At 37.9% G+C, this 18,284-nt stretch overlaps 1 protein-coding gene across 3 annotated transcripts in view; it reads right to left on the minus strand.

The window, feature by feature from the left end:
* Positions 1–1,774: 1,774 nt before the first annotated feature.
* The window catches only part of ltbp1 (latent transforming growth factor beta binding protein 1), a 104,373-nt gene continuing 87,863 nt past the window's right edge, over positions 1,775–18,284 (minus strand). For all 3 annotated transcript variants that reach the window (XM_067455584.1, XM_067455586.1, XM_067455585.1), the window contains 9 exons: positions 17,683–17,823; positions 16,060–16,221; positions 14,908–15,000; positions 14,107–14,235; positions 9,394–9,531; positions 6,989–7,150; positions 6,535–6,711; positions 6,293–6,442; positions 1,775–2,880 (listed from right to left, as the gene is read on the minus strand). In XM_067455584.1, the coding sequence (XP_067311685.1) occupies positions 2,708–2,880; positions 6,293–6,442; positions 6,535–6,711; positions 6,989–7,150; positions 9,394–9,531; positions 14,107–14,235; positions 14,908–15,000; positions 16,060–16,221; positions 17,683–17,823 (1,325 nt within the window). In that variant the 3' untranslated portion in view covers positions 1,775–2,707. The remainder of the gene's footprint in view (positions 2,881–6,292; positions 6,443–6,534; positions 6,712–6,988; positions 7,151–9,393; positions 9,532–14,106; positions 14,236–14,907; positions 15,001–16,059; positions 16,222–17,682; positions 17,824–18,284) is intronic.

Genomic DNA, 18,284 nt, shown 5'->3' on the forward strand with positions numbered 1-18,284 from the left:
TTCCACCCCCAGCCAGAGGATTCCCATTATAAGAGCATTGTTATCGTTTTTCTAAAGATCCACTGATTCCGCTAATCCGCTCCATGTTTTCCCAGCATCACTCACTCGCTGACAGTCTGTGTCCGATCTCTGGAGCACGGATTGGATACGACAGTCCCAGAATGTGTCGTCCCATTGACAGGTAGGCCTACAAATTACAGTCTACACAGACAGTGGTTGATCCGCGGAAGAAGTTATTTGGTTTGTTTTTGTTTTTCTGATCTAATATAAATAACACTAAATTTGCTGTTGTCAGCACACTTTGTAGACCAATAGCAATGCCTTCCTAAAAAGACAGAGAAAAAAACAAAGGAAGGCTGCTGGTAAATCATCATATAGAACATTGAGCAGACAGTTTGTCACCTTTAACTCCTGTTAATTGTATTTCCCGTTATAAACAATTGGCTTAGTTGATACTAGTAATCTATAATCACATTTATAATATTTTATTAAGAACATATTAATGGTATGCTAGTCTACACAATAATAATAAAGGTTTGAGGAATGAATTTACTGCAACCGACATCGCATATTCTATTGATTAGGTGCTTATTTTAAGTTAAGTTACTATTTTACAGTCGCTAAAAAGTACATTCTATATAATAATAATTTATTTTATTTGTAAAGCCCTTTTCATAGTTAAAAACAATCCCAAAGTGCTACACATAAAACAAATAAAACAAAATTAAAAACCGAAAAAATAATATATATATATATATATATATATATATATATATATATATATATATATATATATATATATATATATATATATATATATATAGTATGAATGCAATGCCCATTTTGCCTATGTAGTAGGTAAGTATGCGTTTTTGAATGCAGCTAATGTATAAAATTCCTAAGTGTAAGCTATCAAATCCCCTTTTGAAAGGAACTTGCCACTTCAAATAAAGATTGCGTCAATTACATTGTTGCGCCAGGTGACTCATCCAGTAATGAAACAAGTCAAGTATTTTATGAGAGTCATTGAATCATTCATTCAAACCAATATTTTAAATAATTAATTCAAATGAATACAAAAAATGTATATAGGCTAACGTTTTATCAGAACCTCCAGAAAATTATGCATTATTTTCTTTAGTTGTCTGTTCAGAATCATAGGAGAATTGTGATCAATTAGAGAAGTGATTCACAACTTACCCAGTATTGTGCAGCTCTTCATGACAGTAGCGCTGGTTTCACTTACCCAGATGTCATCTACAGCGTTGCCATTGATGTCAGGGAATATTAGGAAACATCAGCAGATCTCTGGATGGCGCCAATGACCAATCAGAAAACCAGTTTTCAAGAGAGCCATACAATAATGAGTCATAACATCCATTTGATATCAAAGCCATTAATTAAGTTTGTGCCATTGTATTTAAAAACAACTGATGTGACTCATAAGTCATATGACTTCTCACACAAGCTTACTGCTCGAAATAAACAGGTAAGACCAAGGACATCCTTTCCATTGAACCATTTATGAGAACAGAACAATTTGGTGTAAATCTATGAGCTACACCATTATTTAAGGTGAGGATATAATGATATTCTGCGGTGTGTCAGACCCCAACAATTGTTTAAAACGTATTTTCTTTTCTGTTTGCCAACCGACAACCCAATTTTGGCCATGACCCAGTTGAGAAGCACTGATATATAAATGTTGAAAACACAGCATAGATACATTTGTACAAACCTCACTATCTCCGATTTATTTCAAGAGTTATATATGGATATTCAGAAGGTATTTATTCATGTACAAATTACAAATACATAGTTTTTAATAAACTCTTCAGTTTAAATGTACAAAAAAACAAAACAGAAAAAGAGTGAAAAAAAAAAAACCCACGGCTGTTTAATAGCAGCTTTGCAACCTGGCAAGACATTTCGCCCACTCAATCAAATGCAGTAAAAGATTTCTGTAAAAAAACAAAAAAACATAAAGGCACTTCATTTTATTATTATCTTTTTAAAGAAACATAATAATAATTTCTAGAAGAAAGGTGAGGTTAAAGGTCATGCCTGCTCCACAGGGCAGACATCTGCAGTGGACTAATGTCCCAGACACAGAATTAGCTGGCGTCTGTCATTAATACAAAGCAGCTTGTATAAAAAGCTTATTTTAAAGACTTGACACTGAAAACATTTTGTGCTGTGTATATTTCTTATGTTTGGTGTGGTCTGCCTCACTAAAATCATGTGAAAGTAAATAGACAAGAAAAGAGAGCGATATCAAGAAAATTCAGCCGATAAACGATTTAGAAACGATAAAAGAAGAAAAAGAACGAAAATAAAAGTGGAACAAGAGAGTCTGGTTTTTGCACTAGTAAAATATCCACACGCTCTGTGTCTTTGACTGGGTAAAATAAAGCAGTCCCCCAGCTTAAGGTCATAGGGTTTGTCAGATTGCTGAAATATCACCTCTGCTGTGTTCAAACAGCCTTTCTACTTCCTAATACAGTAAAAATAATACACTTACATAGACCAATAAAACAAATATTTTATACAGTTCTCTCATAGACACCATTAGATAGCACATTAAACTCTTCATCTCAAGTAGGATTTTTTTCTAGGGTTGTTTTTGGGTGTTTGTTTTATACAGTGCAGAGTATATGGGCCTTGATTAAATAAGAGTGTTTTTATTATATCTTGCGCCCTCTGCTGGTCACTCCGTGCTCGTGCTGGTTGCATTCTGTCTGTGAGGCACGCAGTAGTTGTGCTGGGCGGAGTGAACAAATCCTGGCAGGCACACGCACTTGTACGAGCCTTGCGTGTTGATGCACTTGCCGTTCTTGCAAAGAGACATCTTTGTATTTAGCTCTGAGCATTCGTTGATATCTGGAACACAAACCACAAAACGTGTCAGGGTTCGGGACTCAAATTCGCCCTTAACAATTAGAATAATTATTTTAGTTTTAAGGGTAATAAACACTTGGAGAAAGGAATGGAGTTTCAAAATGTGCTTATTAAAAAAATATTCGCTAATTGGAATTAAACAACAATACCAAACAGACAAAAAAAATAATAAATCACCTTTATACAATGCCAATGACAAAACACATATGTGTATCTTTAACTAGAGTGAATTAAGGGCGATTGGGACACTTTTTCATTTATTTTTTGTCATCTCAGTGGCAAAAGTGTGCCAATAACCCTGAATTCACCCTACATATGTTGTCATATTACCAACCTGTCAGACACTACAGTACACTGATCTAGTCTCAAAGATAGCTGTAAGCTGCGTTTTTTGGCACTAAAATAACTTATAAGAGTCATTAATTAGAAATTTGCATACACTAGTCACGCTGTATGTTTCTGATTCGCTAAAAAGAACCAATTCATAAGAATCATTCATTTAGGAACAGGACTACACTGGTTGTGCGGTGCATTTTTGATTTACTAAAAAGAACCGATATATAAGAATCATTTATTTGGGAACTGGACACTGGTTGCATTTTTGATTCACTAAAAAGGGATTCACATTTTTGATTCACTAAAAAGTGATTCACCATAAGAATCAACAGCTGCGTCCGAAAACTGAAAAATGCTGTCTTCGTAGGACACATTTCAAGGTAGGAAGTCATCGAGGCATGTCTGAATCCAATGTCAGCATCACTTCCTGCCTCCTGAGATACCTTCATCTAAAACATTTTTGAAGGCAGGATAGATGTATCCTTCACTGCCTCATACATCCCACACTCGTATGTTCCATTCAGTGACAGCTGAGCTAGAAAAAGAAATATGGCATCTGGAAGTAGTGGTGTCTGGTTAGTTTGTGTTTAAAGGGATAGTTCACTTTAAAATGAAAATTCTGTCATCCTTTACTCACCCTCAAGTTGTTTCAAACCTGTATGAATTTCTTTCTTCAGCTGAACACAAGGGAAGATACTTTGAGAAATGTCAGTAACCAAACAGTTAACTGGAGCCATTGACTTCCATAGTATTTTTTTCCCTACTATGGAAGTCAATGGCTCCAGTTAACTGTTTGGTTACTGACAGTCTTCAAAATATCAGACTTCTTTGGTCGCACTGTCCATTTCTTGCTGTAGATTCTGTAGCAGTGTTACACTGTCACTGAATATTGTCATTTATTTAAACTGGTTCTGAAAAGGAACCAGTTCTCAGTTCACAACCCTAATAGCAACTTGGGTCGGGGTGTATATCATCTGCTCGGTCATTCCTCATTTCAAGAGATTAACCATTATAATCACATCACTTTTCTCTGACACAATGGGAAAAGCACACTTATTAACTGGTAATGACAATTTTGAAGTTACCTGACAGATGAGGTTTTGAATCACCTCTAACCATTTAAACTTTTATGCTTTAACATCCATAAATTAAACCCAGTCACCTATAAAATTACTCTACATACAGTCTTGTTCAAAATAATAGCAGTACAATGTGACTAACCACAATAATCAAGGTTTTTCGTATATTTTTTTATTGCTACGTGGCAAACAAGTTACCAGAAGGTTCAGTAGATTCTCAGAAAACAAATGAGACCCAGCATTCATGATATGCACGCTCTTAAGGCTGTGCAATTGGGCAATTAGTTGAATTAGTTGAAAGGGGTGTGTTCAAAAAAATAGCAGTGTGGCATTCAATCACTGAGGTCATCAATTTTGTGAAGAAACAGGTGTGAATCAGGTGGCCCCTATTTAAGAATGAAGCCAACACTTGTTGAACATGCATTTGAAAGCTGAGGAACATGGGTCGTTCAAGACATTGTTCAGAAGAACAGCGTACTTTGATTAAAAAGTTGATTAGAGAGGGGAAAACCTATAAAGAGGTGCAAAAAATGATAGGCTGTTCAGCTAAAATGATCTCCAGTGCCTTAAAATGGAGAGCAAAACCAGAGAGACGTGGAAGAAAACGGAAGACAACCATCAAATGGATAGAAGAATAACCAGAATGGCAAAGGCTCAGCCAATGATCACCTCCAGGATGATCAAAGACAGTCTGGAGTTACCTGTAAGTACTGTGACAGTTAGAAGACGTCTGTGTGAAGCTAATCTATTTTCAAGAATCCCCCGCAAAGTCCCTCTGTTAAAAAAAAGGCATGTGCAGAAGAGGTTACAATTTGCCAAAGAACACATCAACTGGCCTTAAGAGAAATGGAGGAACATTTTGTGGACTGATGAGAGTAAAATTGTTCTTTTGTGGTCCAAGGGCCACAGGCAGTTTGTGAGACGACCCCCAAACTCTGAATTCAAGCCACAGTACACAGTGAAGATAGTGAAGCATGGAGGTGCAAGCATCATGATATGGGCATGTTTCTCCTACTATGGTGTTGGGCCTATTTATCGCATACCAGGGATCATGGATCAGTTTGCATATGTTAAAATACTTGAAGAGGTCATGTTGCCCTATGCTGAAGAGGACATGCCCTTGAAACGGTTGTTTCAACAAGACAATGACCCAAAACACACTAGTAAACGGGCAAAGTCTTGGTTCCAAACCAACAAAATTAATGTTATGGAGTGGCCAGCCCAATCTCCAGACCTTAATCCAATTGAGAACTTGTGGGGTGATATCAAAAATGCTGTTTCTGAAGCAAAACCAAGAAATGTGAATGAATTGTGGAATGTTGTTAAAGAATCATGGAGTGGAATAACAGCTGAGAGGTGCCACAAGTTGGTTGACTCCATGCCACACAGATGTCAAGCAGTTTTAAAAAACTGTGGTCATACAACTAAATATTAGTTTAGTGATTCACAGGATTGCTAAATCCCAGGAAAAAAAAATGTTTGTACAAAATAGTTTTGAGTTTGTACAGTCAAAGGTAGACACTGCTATTTTTTTGAACACACCCCTTTCAACTAATTGCCCAATTGCACAGCCTTAAGAGCGTGCATATCATGAATGCTGTGTTTGTTTGTTTTCTGACAATCTACTGAACCTACTGGTAACTTGTTTGCCACGTAGCAATAAAAAATATACTAAAAACCTTGATTATTCTATATTATTGTACTGCTATTATTTTGAACAAGACTGTACTACGGATTCATTATTTATTTGTATCTTAATTTTTTTTAATCTAATTTTGATTTGATTTATCCTGAAGCTCAGACACTTGTGCTGGAACATTTGCAACCAAAAGCACCTAATTATTAATACAGTAAAATGCACAGATTATTATTCACATAAACGATCTGAAATATAAACCCTGAGTTAATCCCACTCACATCCTAAAAAAAACCAGCCTGACAACCACCCGCCACCCTCGTCATGTGAGAATATTGCTCACCCACGCAGGCCATGCGGGACATGTCGAGTGTGTATCCATCGAAGCAGTCGCAGGTGTATCCCTCCTGCACCCGCACACACCGTCCGTTCTCACATCCGTTCAGCACACCGCATTCCTCTGCTCGCAGTCCTTCAAATGCATTATATGGATCTGTGAGGGAGAGAGAGGTTTTCACAGAGTAAATTAATGATAATTTGCCTTTAAGGGTGAAGTATTTATTTCAAGTGTAAAATTTTACTCACTTCTCGGTGCTTCGTAATCATCATAGAAGGGCAGCGTGCTGTCAGGATTGGGGGGCCTAAAGTCATATTCAGGACTGACCTCGTACTCATGAACTGGGCCAGCAACCAGAGCATCCTGTCCATATGGCCGACGGGAATCACCAAACGGACGGACATTACACATAGTGGCATAGGCAGCTGGAAGATAGTGAAAAATAAATGTTTTCTTTGTCTTTTTTGGTGTTAATTGCAGGCCAGTCAGATCTGTGTGGTAGGTCTACAATAATTTTCAGAAAGAACACACGTCTTGAGGCATTATATAAACAAATAACTTTGGAGATAAAGCCGCATCCCAAATAGCTTTTTTCAATACCAAACAAAAAAACTTTCCAAATAGAAAGGAAGAGGATCTCTTTCAAAGCTGATACTGTATGATGATGTTTCAGTGTTTTAATGTGTAGTTGTGTATTTATACCTGTATTTTTCTCCGGGCAGAGGGCACACTCCATGCCCCAGGCCTCTCCGTATAAACAGCAGCACTCTGTGAATGTGGTCTCTCTCATGGTGAAGGGCTTTGTGCAAGTCATTCTGTCTATCACGGTCTCCCAGCAAATACCTTCGTACACTTCTCTTTGCTCTGTAAAAACACAATCACACTTCATCTGATCTTTTCTAGTAAATTAGCATTTTAAGTGGTGATGAATTACAGTGTGAGAATTACAGAAAACCGAAATACACAAACCCGATTGAAAAAAAGTTGGGAGACTGTTCAAATTGTGAATAAAAACAGAATGCAATGATGTGGAAGTTTCAAATTTCAATATTATATTTAGAATACAACATAGATGACATATCAAATGTTTAAACTGAGAAATTTATAATTTTAAGGGAAAAATAAGTTGATTTTAAATTTCATGGCATTAACACTTCTTTTTATAACAGTCTACAAACGTCTGGGGAGACAAGTTGCTCAAGTTTAGGAATAGGAATGTTGTGCCATTCTTGTCTAATACAGGCTTCTAGTTGCTCTACTATCTTAGGTCTTCTTTGTCGCATCTTCCTCTTTATGATGTGCCAAATGTTTTTAAAAAGGTGAACGATCTGGACTGCAGGCTGGCCATTTCAGTACCCGGATCCTCCTTCTACGCAGCCATGGTGTTTTAATTGATGCAGTATGTGGTCTGGCATTGTCATGTTGGAAAATGTCTTCCCTGAAAGAGACAACGTCTGGATGGGAGCATATGTTATTCTAGAACTTGGATATACCTTTCAGCATTGATGGTGCCTTTCCAGATGTATAAGCTGCCCATGCCACACACACTCATGCAACCCCATACCATCAGAGATGCAGGCTTCTGAACTGAGCGCTGATAACAACTTGGGTTGTCCTTGTCCTCTTTAGTCCGGATGACATGGAGTCCCAATTTTACAAAAAGAACGTCGGTCTGACCACAGAACAGTTTTCGACTTTCCCACAGTCCATTTTAAATGAGCCTTGGCCTAGAGAAAACACCTGTGCTTCTGGAACATGTTTAGATATGGCTTCTTTTTTGACCTATAGAGTTTTAGACAGCAACGGGGATGGCATGGTGGATTGTGTTCACCGAAAATGTTTTCTGGAAGCATTTCTGAGCCCATGTTGTGATTTCCATTACAGTAGCATTCCTGTATGTGATGCAGTGCCGTCAAAGGGCCTGAAGATCACAGGCATCCAGTAGGGATTTCTGGCATCGACCCTTACGCACAGAGATTGTTGCAGATTCTCTAAATCTTTGGATGTTATTATGCATGTAGATGATGATAACTTCAAACTCTTTGCAATTTTTCTTTGCAAAACTCCTTTCTGATATTGCTCCACTATTTTGTGCCACAGCATTGAGGGAATTGGTGATAATCTGCCCATCTTGACTTCTGAGAGACACTGCCACTCTGAGAGGCTCTTTTTATACCCAATCGTGTTGCCAATTGACCTAATGAGTTGCAAATTGCTCCTCAAGCTGTTCCTTATATGTACATTTTTCCGGCCTCTTATTGGTACCTGTCCCAACTTTTTTGAAATGTGTAGCTCTCATGAAATCCAAAATGAACCAATATGTGGCATGACATTTCAAAATGTCTAACTTTCAACATTTGATATGATATCTATATTCTATTGTTATTAAAATATAAGTTTATGAGATTTGTAAATGATTGTATTCCTTTTTTTATTGACAATTAGTCCAATTTTTCCCAACTTTTTTGGAATCAGATTTGTATGTTTATTAAAGGTAAGCTGTAAGAAACTCCAAGAGACATCAGTATGGAAAATTCCATATGTTCTGTATTTTTTTAGAGTGTAGAAATACATTTGGTGCCAGGCAGTTGCAGAAACTGTAATGCTCACGAGGCTACGTTTATTTTTTATGCCTCACACTACTTCATTTCTAAAGTCTAAAATAAATGGCATGGCTTTTTACCCTCTAGATGGCAGTATGACACTGTTTACAGAACAAAAGGTAGATTATAGCATATGGAGGGGTTTAACATTCAGTTTGTTTTGTTTAAAATGTAAATTGTAGGGTTTCAGAGGACAGAATACAGGTTATAGAGAATCTAGGCCTTGGATTAAAGGATTTAGAACATTGCTTCTCAATCCAGCTCCTTGAGGAACCCCAACAATGCATATTTTAGGTGGCTCACTAATCTGACACACTCAATTCAGGTCATGGAGATCTCTACTAATAAGATAATGAGATAAATAAATGTGCGAGGATGATGGGTACCAGCATGAGTTTTAATGTGTGTTTTGTGGATTTTTGGTGTGCAGGGTTTTAGATAAAAGGCATTTGGTAGTGGGGTGTAGGGTTTTAAAGGTACATAATAGTTGATGTAAGACTTTACCTGCCAATGCAGAGGAAACACAGCGTGCGTTGTTGGATGCAAGAACCAGGGGAGGAGTGCAGAAACACTGATACGACCCATATGTGTTCATACATTCACCATCTATACAGTTTGACTCATCTGCACATTCATCAGCATCTGCAGAGCCCAGAGGCGGAGAGATAAAAAAAAGATAAACAGACTCTGTGAGCAGGTTCAAGTTGCTCTCAATATACACACAGATGCAAAAACAACAATTTCACCAGAATTCACATTAAAACACACAAATAAAAATAGATTATATTATGGGGCTGTAGAATGCTTTATTCTGATTGGTTGATGAATGCCAAAGTGCGCAGTTATTTTTCAGCTAAAGCTAAAGTAGTTCCAGGCAGGTTGTAATCAAATCACTTTACCAAATTCAGTTATTTCAAAAGTCCTTATAATCTACAGTAGTAAAATAATCAAACCCCACAAAGATTCTGGCTGTCATAAACTGCTCTCAAACAAGGGTTGAGGATCCAAACACAGCTTTTAATAGGGGTAAAACACATGACAGGCAAGGGTCAAAACTTGAGGGAAGACAATGCCAAAAAAAAAAAAAAAAACGAGGGTAGAAACCACAGGGCAATCCAGGAAATCAGGCAGAAGCTCAGAACCAAAACACAAGACAAGAGTGTGTGACACGTACAAGACACAATAAGTGACTGAATAAACGGGCTGAATCTGACATCGCCCCCTAAACCCTCAATCACTATTCTCTACTGTTAGTCCACTATACAGTTCACTTGAAGGAGTGAATGAAAACAAGTGAGTGAACTCGGATAGCTGTTGAATGCACATTGGCTGTACACTTATTATTGCAGTGCAATGTGGGATAGAATGAGTGCAATTGATAATGTCCACTATGGTTTTGAACTCCACTACAGATAGCCTATTAATGCCTTACTTGAGGGTATAGTCAGTGAGTGATTTCAGATTCAGCCAAAGCTTATGTAGGCAGAGTTAACAAGGTTAATGACACACATGTGTAAATAACCAAACAATAATGAGTCCAGACTGGGCTATGGGAAATATATTTATAATGGAAAAGCCGAGGAGATGGGAGGAGTGCCCTCTAGAGGAAATCAAGGGTCCTCCAGCTGGTGAATGTAACACTGGGCAAGCACGTAAATATATATATATAAAAAACTGGATAAAAATGACAAACTATTTCCATGTTTTTACCACACAAAAAAAAAACAACTTTGGAATTTATGGAAAGCATGCTCTCTCCTATACAACGCCAGCAGACACAGTACAGACCCACTAGCACACACACAAAAAACTTGTATGTGCACAGAAACTGTTATTTTTTAGTAGCAACGTAGTAACGTCACTGTTCTTGAAGCAGTTAAACTTTTAGCTTCGCTATTAGTAGAGACACTGATGAGAGCCGCACAGACACACATTTAGTCAAGGCATTTTCTCTCGCTCTCTCATAACTGTAAATGAATGGCTTAATAACTAGCTCTAAAATTATGTTTTAGAATAAGCAGAAGAGGCTTAGATTGAGATGCATAAGAAATTAGCCCTATACACTACTAAATAAGAGCATTCTATTCTATGCCATTCTATTATTCCTGTTACGATTTACCACACCTCACAGCATTGGTCAGATGTTTTATTTCAAGACATTTTTCAGGTTTTGGTTCCTTAAAACGCTTATTTTGTATTTATTTTACTATTTTAAGGAACAAAACCTGACAAATGTATTGAAATAAAACATCTGAACAATGTTGTGAGGTGTGGTAAATCGTAACAGAAATAATAGATTGACATATAATACTCTTATTTAGTATTAATTTGATTATTATAGCATTTATTAATAATTTAAATTAGCATTTTATGTGCTTTTGTTATATATTTATCTAATTTATCTAATATTTATATTTCAGCTCTATTTATATTATTTGATTTATTAAGTTTACATACATATACACTCACCTAAAGGATTATTAGGAACACCATACTAATACTGTGTTTGACCCCCTTTCGCCTTCAGAACTGCATTAATTCTACGTGGCATTGATTCAACAAGGTGCTGAAAGCATTCTTTAGAAATGTTGGCCCATATTGATAGGATAGCATCTTGCAGTTGATGGAGATTTGTGGGATGCACATCCAGGGCACGAAGCTCCCGTTCCACCACATCCCAAAGATCCTCTATTGGGTTGAGATCTGGTGCCTGTGGGGGGCATTTTAGTTCAGTGAACTCATTGTCATGTTCAAGAAACCAATTTGAAATGGTTTGAGGTTTGACATGGTGCATTATCCTGCTAGTAATGGAAGTAGCCATCAGACAATGCCCAATTGGCACTATGGGGCCTAAAGTGTGCCAAGAAACCACCATTACACCACCACAACCACCAGCCAGCACAGTGGTAACAAGGCATAATGGATCCATGTTCTCATTCTGTTTACACCAAATTCTGACTCTACCATCTGACTGTCTCAACAGAAATCGAGACTCATCAGACCAGGCAACATTTTTCCAGTCTTCAGCTGTGCAATTTTGGTGAGCTTGTGCAAAGTGTAGCCTCTTTTTCCTATTTGTAGTGGAGATGAGTGGTACCCTGTGGGGTCTTCTGCTGTTGTAGCTCATCCTCCTCAAGGTTGTGCGTGTTGTGGCTTCACAAATGCTTTGCTGCATACCTCGGTTGTAACGAGTGGTTATTTCAGTCAAAGTTGCTCTTCTATCAGCTTGAATCAGTCGGACCATTCTCCTCTGACCTCAAGCATCAACAAGGTATTTTCGCCCATAGGACTGCCGCATACTGGATGTTTTTTCCTTATATATATTTTTTTTTAAAAATCCTACACCCTCTGACGCACACACACACACACTCTCCAAACTCAATAATGTATTTTCACACACAGACAGATATGTCTCTTATTTCATGTGTCAGTCTTTTAACTTCAGGTCAGTGGGTGAAAGTTCTGGGACGGACACACAGACACACATACACACATACACACAGACACATACACACAGACACAGACACACACACACACACACACACACACACACACACACACACACACGCACACACACACACACGCTTTATTCCAAACTAAAATCAAACATTTAAAGTGCATGTAAAAGACTGGCACATGAAATAAGAGACATATCTGTATGTGTGTGAAAATACATGATTGAGTTTGGAGAGTAAGTGGATGTTCGTGTGTGTGTGTGTGTGTATGTGTCAGAGGGTGTAGGAAAACAAATGGTTATGGCTGCACTGAATATGTGTGTGTGAGGCAGGCAGGGGTGTGGCAGCTTTAAGGCAGTGTGGCCGGGTAAGACTCCTTGGCCGTGGGTCTGTGGTTTGTATGAGTGAGTGTGCGTATGTGTGTTTAGGCAGGCAGACAGCCTGTGGTACACCATAGAGCTGTGGCCTGGATCATAACGGCTGTGCCGCCCTGACCCATCGTGAAATGTAGCCTATGACCCATGCTCACACACACACACATATAAACAGCCATCAAGATGCACACATAATGTGGTTGCAAGCCACAAGCCGCAGCAGGTTCAAAATTTAAATTTAAATCCAATTTAAATGTGTTGGCGTTATGGTGAGCCAAACTAGGCCAACACTCACTCACACTCACACGCGCACACACACACACACACTCTCTATTCAGCATGTAAGCTTATATGCACCCACACAAAAACACACACACACACACACACACACACACACACACACACACACACACACACACACACACAAGTCTGTCATTCCAAACTGACAAAAGCACAGTGACAATCCAAGGCCAAACATCAAAAGGAATAAACGACTAAAGCTGGATGCTATAAATAACAAACCCTTCTAAGATTACTTGCTAACCTTTCTAAGAATACTTGGACTACCAAATAAAACACTTTCATGTAACTTTTTATGTTTCTGAAGACTGTCTAATACGTATTCATCAGGCTTCTTTGTGTGTGTGCGAACAGTGCAGTGATATGCACAGCACAATGAGAAACACTAGAATATAATACAAACACACGTTTCAACACGTGCATGTGTGTTGTTCAGACAGGCAGCAAAAATCTTTATTTTTAGCCTATTCAACTCAAATCAATTGTGTTTACATAAATACAATCACAAACAGCTTTTTTATGTGGTTTGAAATCCCATTAATTAGATTTCTTAGACTTAATTACTAGATCAGTCATTTTCTGAAGTCACTTATTGCGACAAGAACAAAAATGTGCGCTTCTCAGCAGCTATTAATTGTCACAAATGTGATTCTCAATGGATAAGATTAGGGTGTAAAATACAACAGAACATGTTGAATGTTTCTCTTACAGTGGCTCGTCCTTACCCCTCATTAAACTGTGACAGCAGCAACAAATACTGCATGCAACACCATTTCACATTTTTACACTTTTCTGTGTTCAGACTTTGAGACCGCCCTCATGAAAAACAATCAATGATGAAACATCTGTTACTAAAATTTCATGCATGCCGAACCAAGTTTACCTTGTTGCTACGACAACAAATGTGAACGTGGTAGCAAAAGCCTGTCTGAACAAAAAAAATCCCTGATCTGGATACATCTAACCTGTAATCAGTCCAAAAAACATTTACCTTCATTTTCATGTCACTGCAAACCTGTTTGACTTTCCTTTTACTGTGGCATACAAAAGTTTGGAGATTACATGTTGATTATGATTTTGGACCTTACCAACACACTGTAGTTTGCTCTCATCGTAGTAGAGACCAGCCTTGCAGTAACACTCGTACCCACCCAGGGTATTGAGACAAAAGCCATCTTTGCAGATCTCGTTTTCAAAAAGCTTGCATTCATCTGCGTCTGCAAAAGATACAAATCAACACGGTTTCATTATTTCGTTCTAAAACAGTATGTTCCTGAAACCCTGGACCACACCTACAGATCAGCATGCATTTGGCTGCATACAGATTCTCCACTGAAGACGCATTACTCTGGTTAGTGTTCTTATTTCGGGATCTGCTACATGCAGAAATGTCATTTGACTGGAGACCGATGGGGAGGAAATGTCCTTTCCATCCATAAGCATTCCATTCAAACGTACACACACACACACACACACACCCCGACCACATTGCATTCACTCGCGCTGCCACCAGCCAAAGAGAAACCACACTCTCGCTGCATTCATAAATTAAATCAGTGCATTAGACTAGCCCTGGGACTGAGGTTTCCCCACACTGGGAAACAGGCTGCTGAGTGTGTGTGTTTCAGCATATGTAGGTCAGATGCTAAGCCATGTCTGCGGCTGTTTCCACACATTACAAAGTCAAAAATATGTGCATAAAATGGGGGTTAAAAGTGCAAGACACAGTTGTTTGGACCCCTTTGACTTTCATTGTATAGACAATAAAAATCTTCAACATATCTTCTTTTGTTACACAGTAGAAAGTAATTCATATAGGTTTGGAACAACATGAGATTTTTATATTTTGGGCTAACGGTCCCTCTAAAAATACATAGACACACAGATACCTTTGAAGCTTTCTGGTAAGCTGGTTGTAGGGATTATGGGATCACCAGGAGGAATGTAACCCTGGCCAGCCGGACACATCTGTGAGAACTGATCTGCATACGAGAGTGTCAGTAGTTAATACAGGAAACTTTCTGCTGTATTTATTCAATAATAGTGATTATTATTTGGAAATTGCAATATAGACTTGTAATTATGGCTTTTGAAAAGCAAAAGAAATATGAGAGTGATTGTTTATCATTCATAAGGTATCCAGATTCTCAGTCATTCAGTAGTTTTATGATTGCAGAAAGGAGCATATTCTTCTGTGTTAAACCTTATCTATCTGATAACAATCCTATTTGATCTGCCTCTCTGAAATTAAGAAAAATGACTAGACGGATTAAACATTTTCTGTCTCTCTTTAATTAATTCTTCCTACTTTGAATTTCCTACTTGGAGTTGAATTTCTTATCTAGTTTAGGCTTGTCTTCTTAAGTTCCCCAGATTCCCCACGATGATATATTTTTCCAAAGAGTGCTAAAATAAGGAAAATTCAATTCTACTTCCAGATTGAAAGGAAAATGTGGTAAGCAATGCGGGCAGAGAGCCGTAGAAACGGAGCAAGTTTGTTGGCACGATTGCTAATAGGCATCACTTGTGTCCACACCAGTCTAGTCTCACTGTTGCCACTACTTTTATTCCTCTTTTATTCCTGTGGCGTGCAGGTGACGCTCATTAGCAATCCTGCCACCGGCCTCGCTCCGTTCCCATAGCTCTCGGCCTCACCCTGCTTGCGACTGAATAGTTTATCTAAAATGAACCCGGTCAACTGATTCACTCCAAATAATTATCTCTCATGATTTCTTCACTATTCTCAAATCCAACTTACTGACTTGATCTATACAAATGTGTTCTTACAGTTTGAGTTGAATTTCTGTAATTTAAACTTATCTTTTTAAGTTCTTTTAAAAAAATTTTTTAAAGTCTTAAAATAAGGAAAATTAATTTCTACTTCCAGTTCAATAGGAATAGTTAAAATTAATAGATAAAATGTACCATGTCAACCGATTAACTGCAAAGAATTGACTCGATGATCTATATACAAAAGTGTTCGTACAGTTCTCTATACTGTACTTCTTAGATTGTGTGTTGTGCATTATGTAAATCAATACCTGTTCCCGGTATGGGGCAGGGATGGACCTCACAGTTGTCCCCCCAGCCTGCTCCCAGCGTACAGCAGCACTCCTCTTTAGTCATGCCGCTAGCCAGCACATTATCACACAGGTTCTCATCATTCAAGTTGAAGTAACACTCTTTCCTCTCCACCAATGTGACTAAAGGGTACAAGACAACAAACAAAGCAACACAAATAACTCAGACAGTTGTCTTTTCCTTTTAAAATATTCAGATATGAATTTTCAGCCATGTTTTGTCACAAAGCATAAACAAATATGAATTGGAGGAAGAAATCAATAAATAAACATAATATTTTACTGTAATATGGTTATCCACAAATAAGAAACAATTTTAAGCACACAACAGAAACACTGGTGCATGACACCAGAGAGCAGTTTTACAGTTCAGCCTTGGCTTTTCTTTTAGAGATCCTTTTAAAGATTTCCTTTAAAATATATTTTTAAGAACTCATATTCAAAACTATTATGATTCTAGTTTTATGGTCTTCTATCGCCATCCTTAAAGGAAAAAAAAAGCATGATTTGCTGCTCTGGTAAGAGATACTGGGGTACTTCTTGTAAAAAAATGATGTTTATACTCAGGAGACAGTGCGGTTTTATGGGGGGGTGGAGGATTAGGTGGGTGGATTTGAACAAAAGTCCTCAACTAAAACAGTTGGCTAAGATCTAAGGAAATGCTTCCTGTTATTTGATCTTCCAGGCACAGCTGGTGTGTAGCCACTCGAACACATATATCCAATCAACATTATTCTTTTATTTCCTAGTTTTACCGTGTTCTTCAACTGGAGCTCAAATTGATTCCAGTCTAGCCAGTGCAAACCCTTCAAACTAGAACTATTTATTTAACATTTTTAACATCTTTTACACCTGGTCTTGTTTAGTCCATTTGTTTTTCAGGTAAACAAAACCTTTCCCAGAATTATTGGCTCACTTCACTTTTGAAGAAATAAATTGTAGCGGCCTGCAAGTTGGAGAACTGCTCATGCAAATTGCGTAATTTTCATAAATATGCAAATAAACACTAACATCAGGCATTGTTTAAAGGATAACAATAATATCAATAAAACGAAATATATGCCAGTGAGGAAATCTAAGAGTTTTAAAAGCAGATATCTCATTCTGATGGAGCTTCCTGTATTTCTCTCCGTACTGGCCTTTTTTATCTGAGTGTGGGAGCTCCTTTTTGACTCTTACGTGCATTGGGGCCCATGTTGCTTGGGTCCCTCTCTAATCCTCAGACTGAATCTCATTTCTCTCCTGCCAGATCGTTTACAACCCCCATTTATCACGCCTTGCCTCCCTCTGTCCTACTCGGAGCTGGACCCTGATGATAGGAAGTTAATGTCCTGTTGCACTAGAGGATCTCTATGGCTGAGATTAAAACGTAAAGAGCTTCAGAATCATTTCAGGTACAATGTAAAGTCAAGAAGTTTCGTAGGATGAGGACAGGGGTCCATGTCCAGATAAAACCTGTAACCTCTGGAGTAATGTTAGCCTTGAAGGTTTGGGTTAGGGCACTGCTCGTGGAAAACATTTGGATTTCTGTAGGATAATGAAATGGTCAAACACATTGTGGTGTTTTCCATTAGACTACATTACCTGGTGGTGTAGAAAAGCATTTGCCCAAATTCCGGTCAAATTCTTGTGTCTCATCAGGACACAAACACAGGTAGGAGCCTTCGTGATTCTCACAGATAGCCTCACCACACACATTACCGAGCAGTTCACACTCATTCACATCTGCAGGCAAGAAAATATGTTTCATTATTGAACTGAACAATCTGAACTCCAGGAGTAAAAAGTATTTTGCGTTGTCAAGTGCAGATGTGATCATTTGTTGTTCTACCACTAACAGGCTTCTAGTTATAAAGGGATAGTTCACTCAAAAATGAATCAACATGTTCAGTAAAACAGTTTAAAAGAACGATTCGTTCACTTTTCTTGAAGTTTAGTTCAACTCAATGATTTGGTGAAAGTGTTTCTTGACATAGCTCATTAGAGTGGATAGGTATCTTGTGGCTTCTAAAGGTTTAGAAATATATAATTAGTTGTATGGACTGCATTTATGATACATTTTGTCATTTTTGTCATTTTAAAGCTTTACAGACTTTTGTACAAAGCTGCTTAAAAGTTTTTTGTGTTTCACAAAAAATAAAAAAATAAAAATAACGAATTAAAACCATACCGGTTGGGAATGAAAA

Source organism: Pseudorasbora parva, chromosome 10 (assembly GCF_024679245.1).
Source record: "Pseudorasbora parva isolate DD20220531a chromosome 10, ASM2467924v1, whole genome shotgun sequence".
Classification (NCBI taxonomy): Eukaryota; Metazoa; Chordata; class Actinopteri; order Cypriniformes; family Gobionidae; genus Pseudorasbora; species Pseudorasbora parva.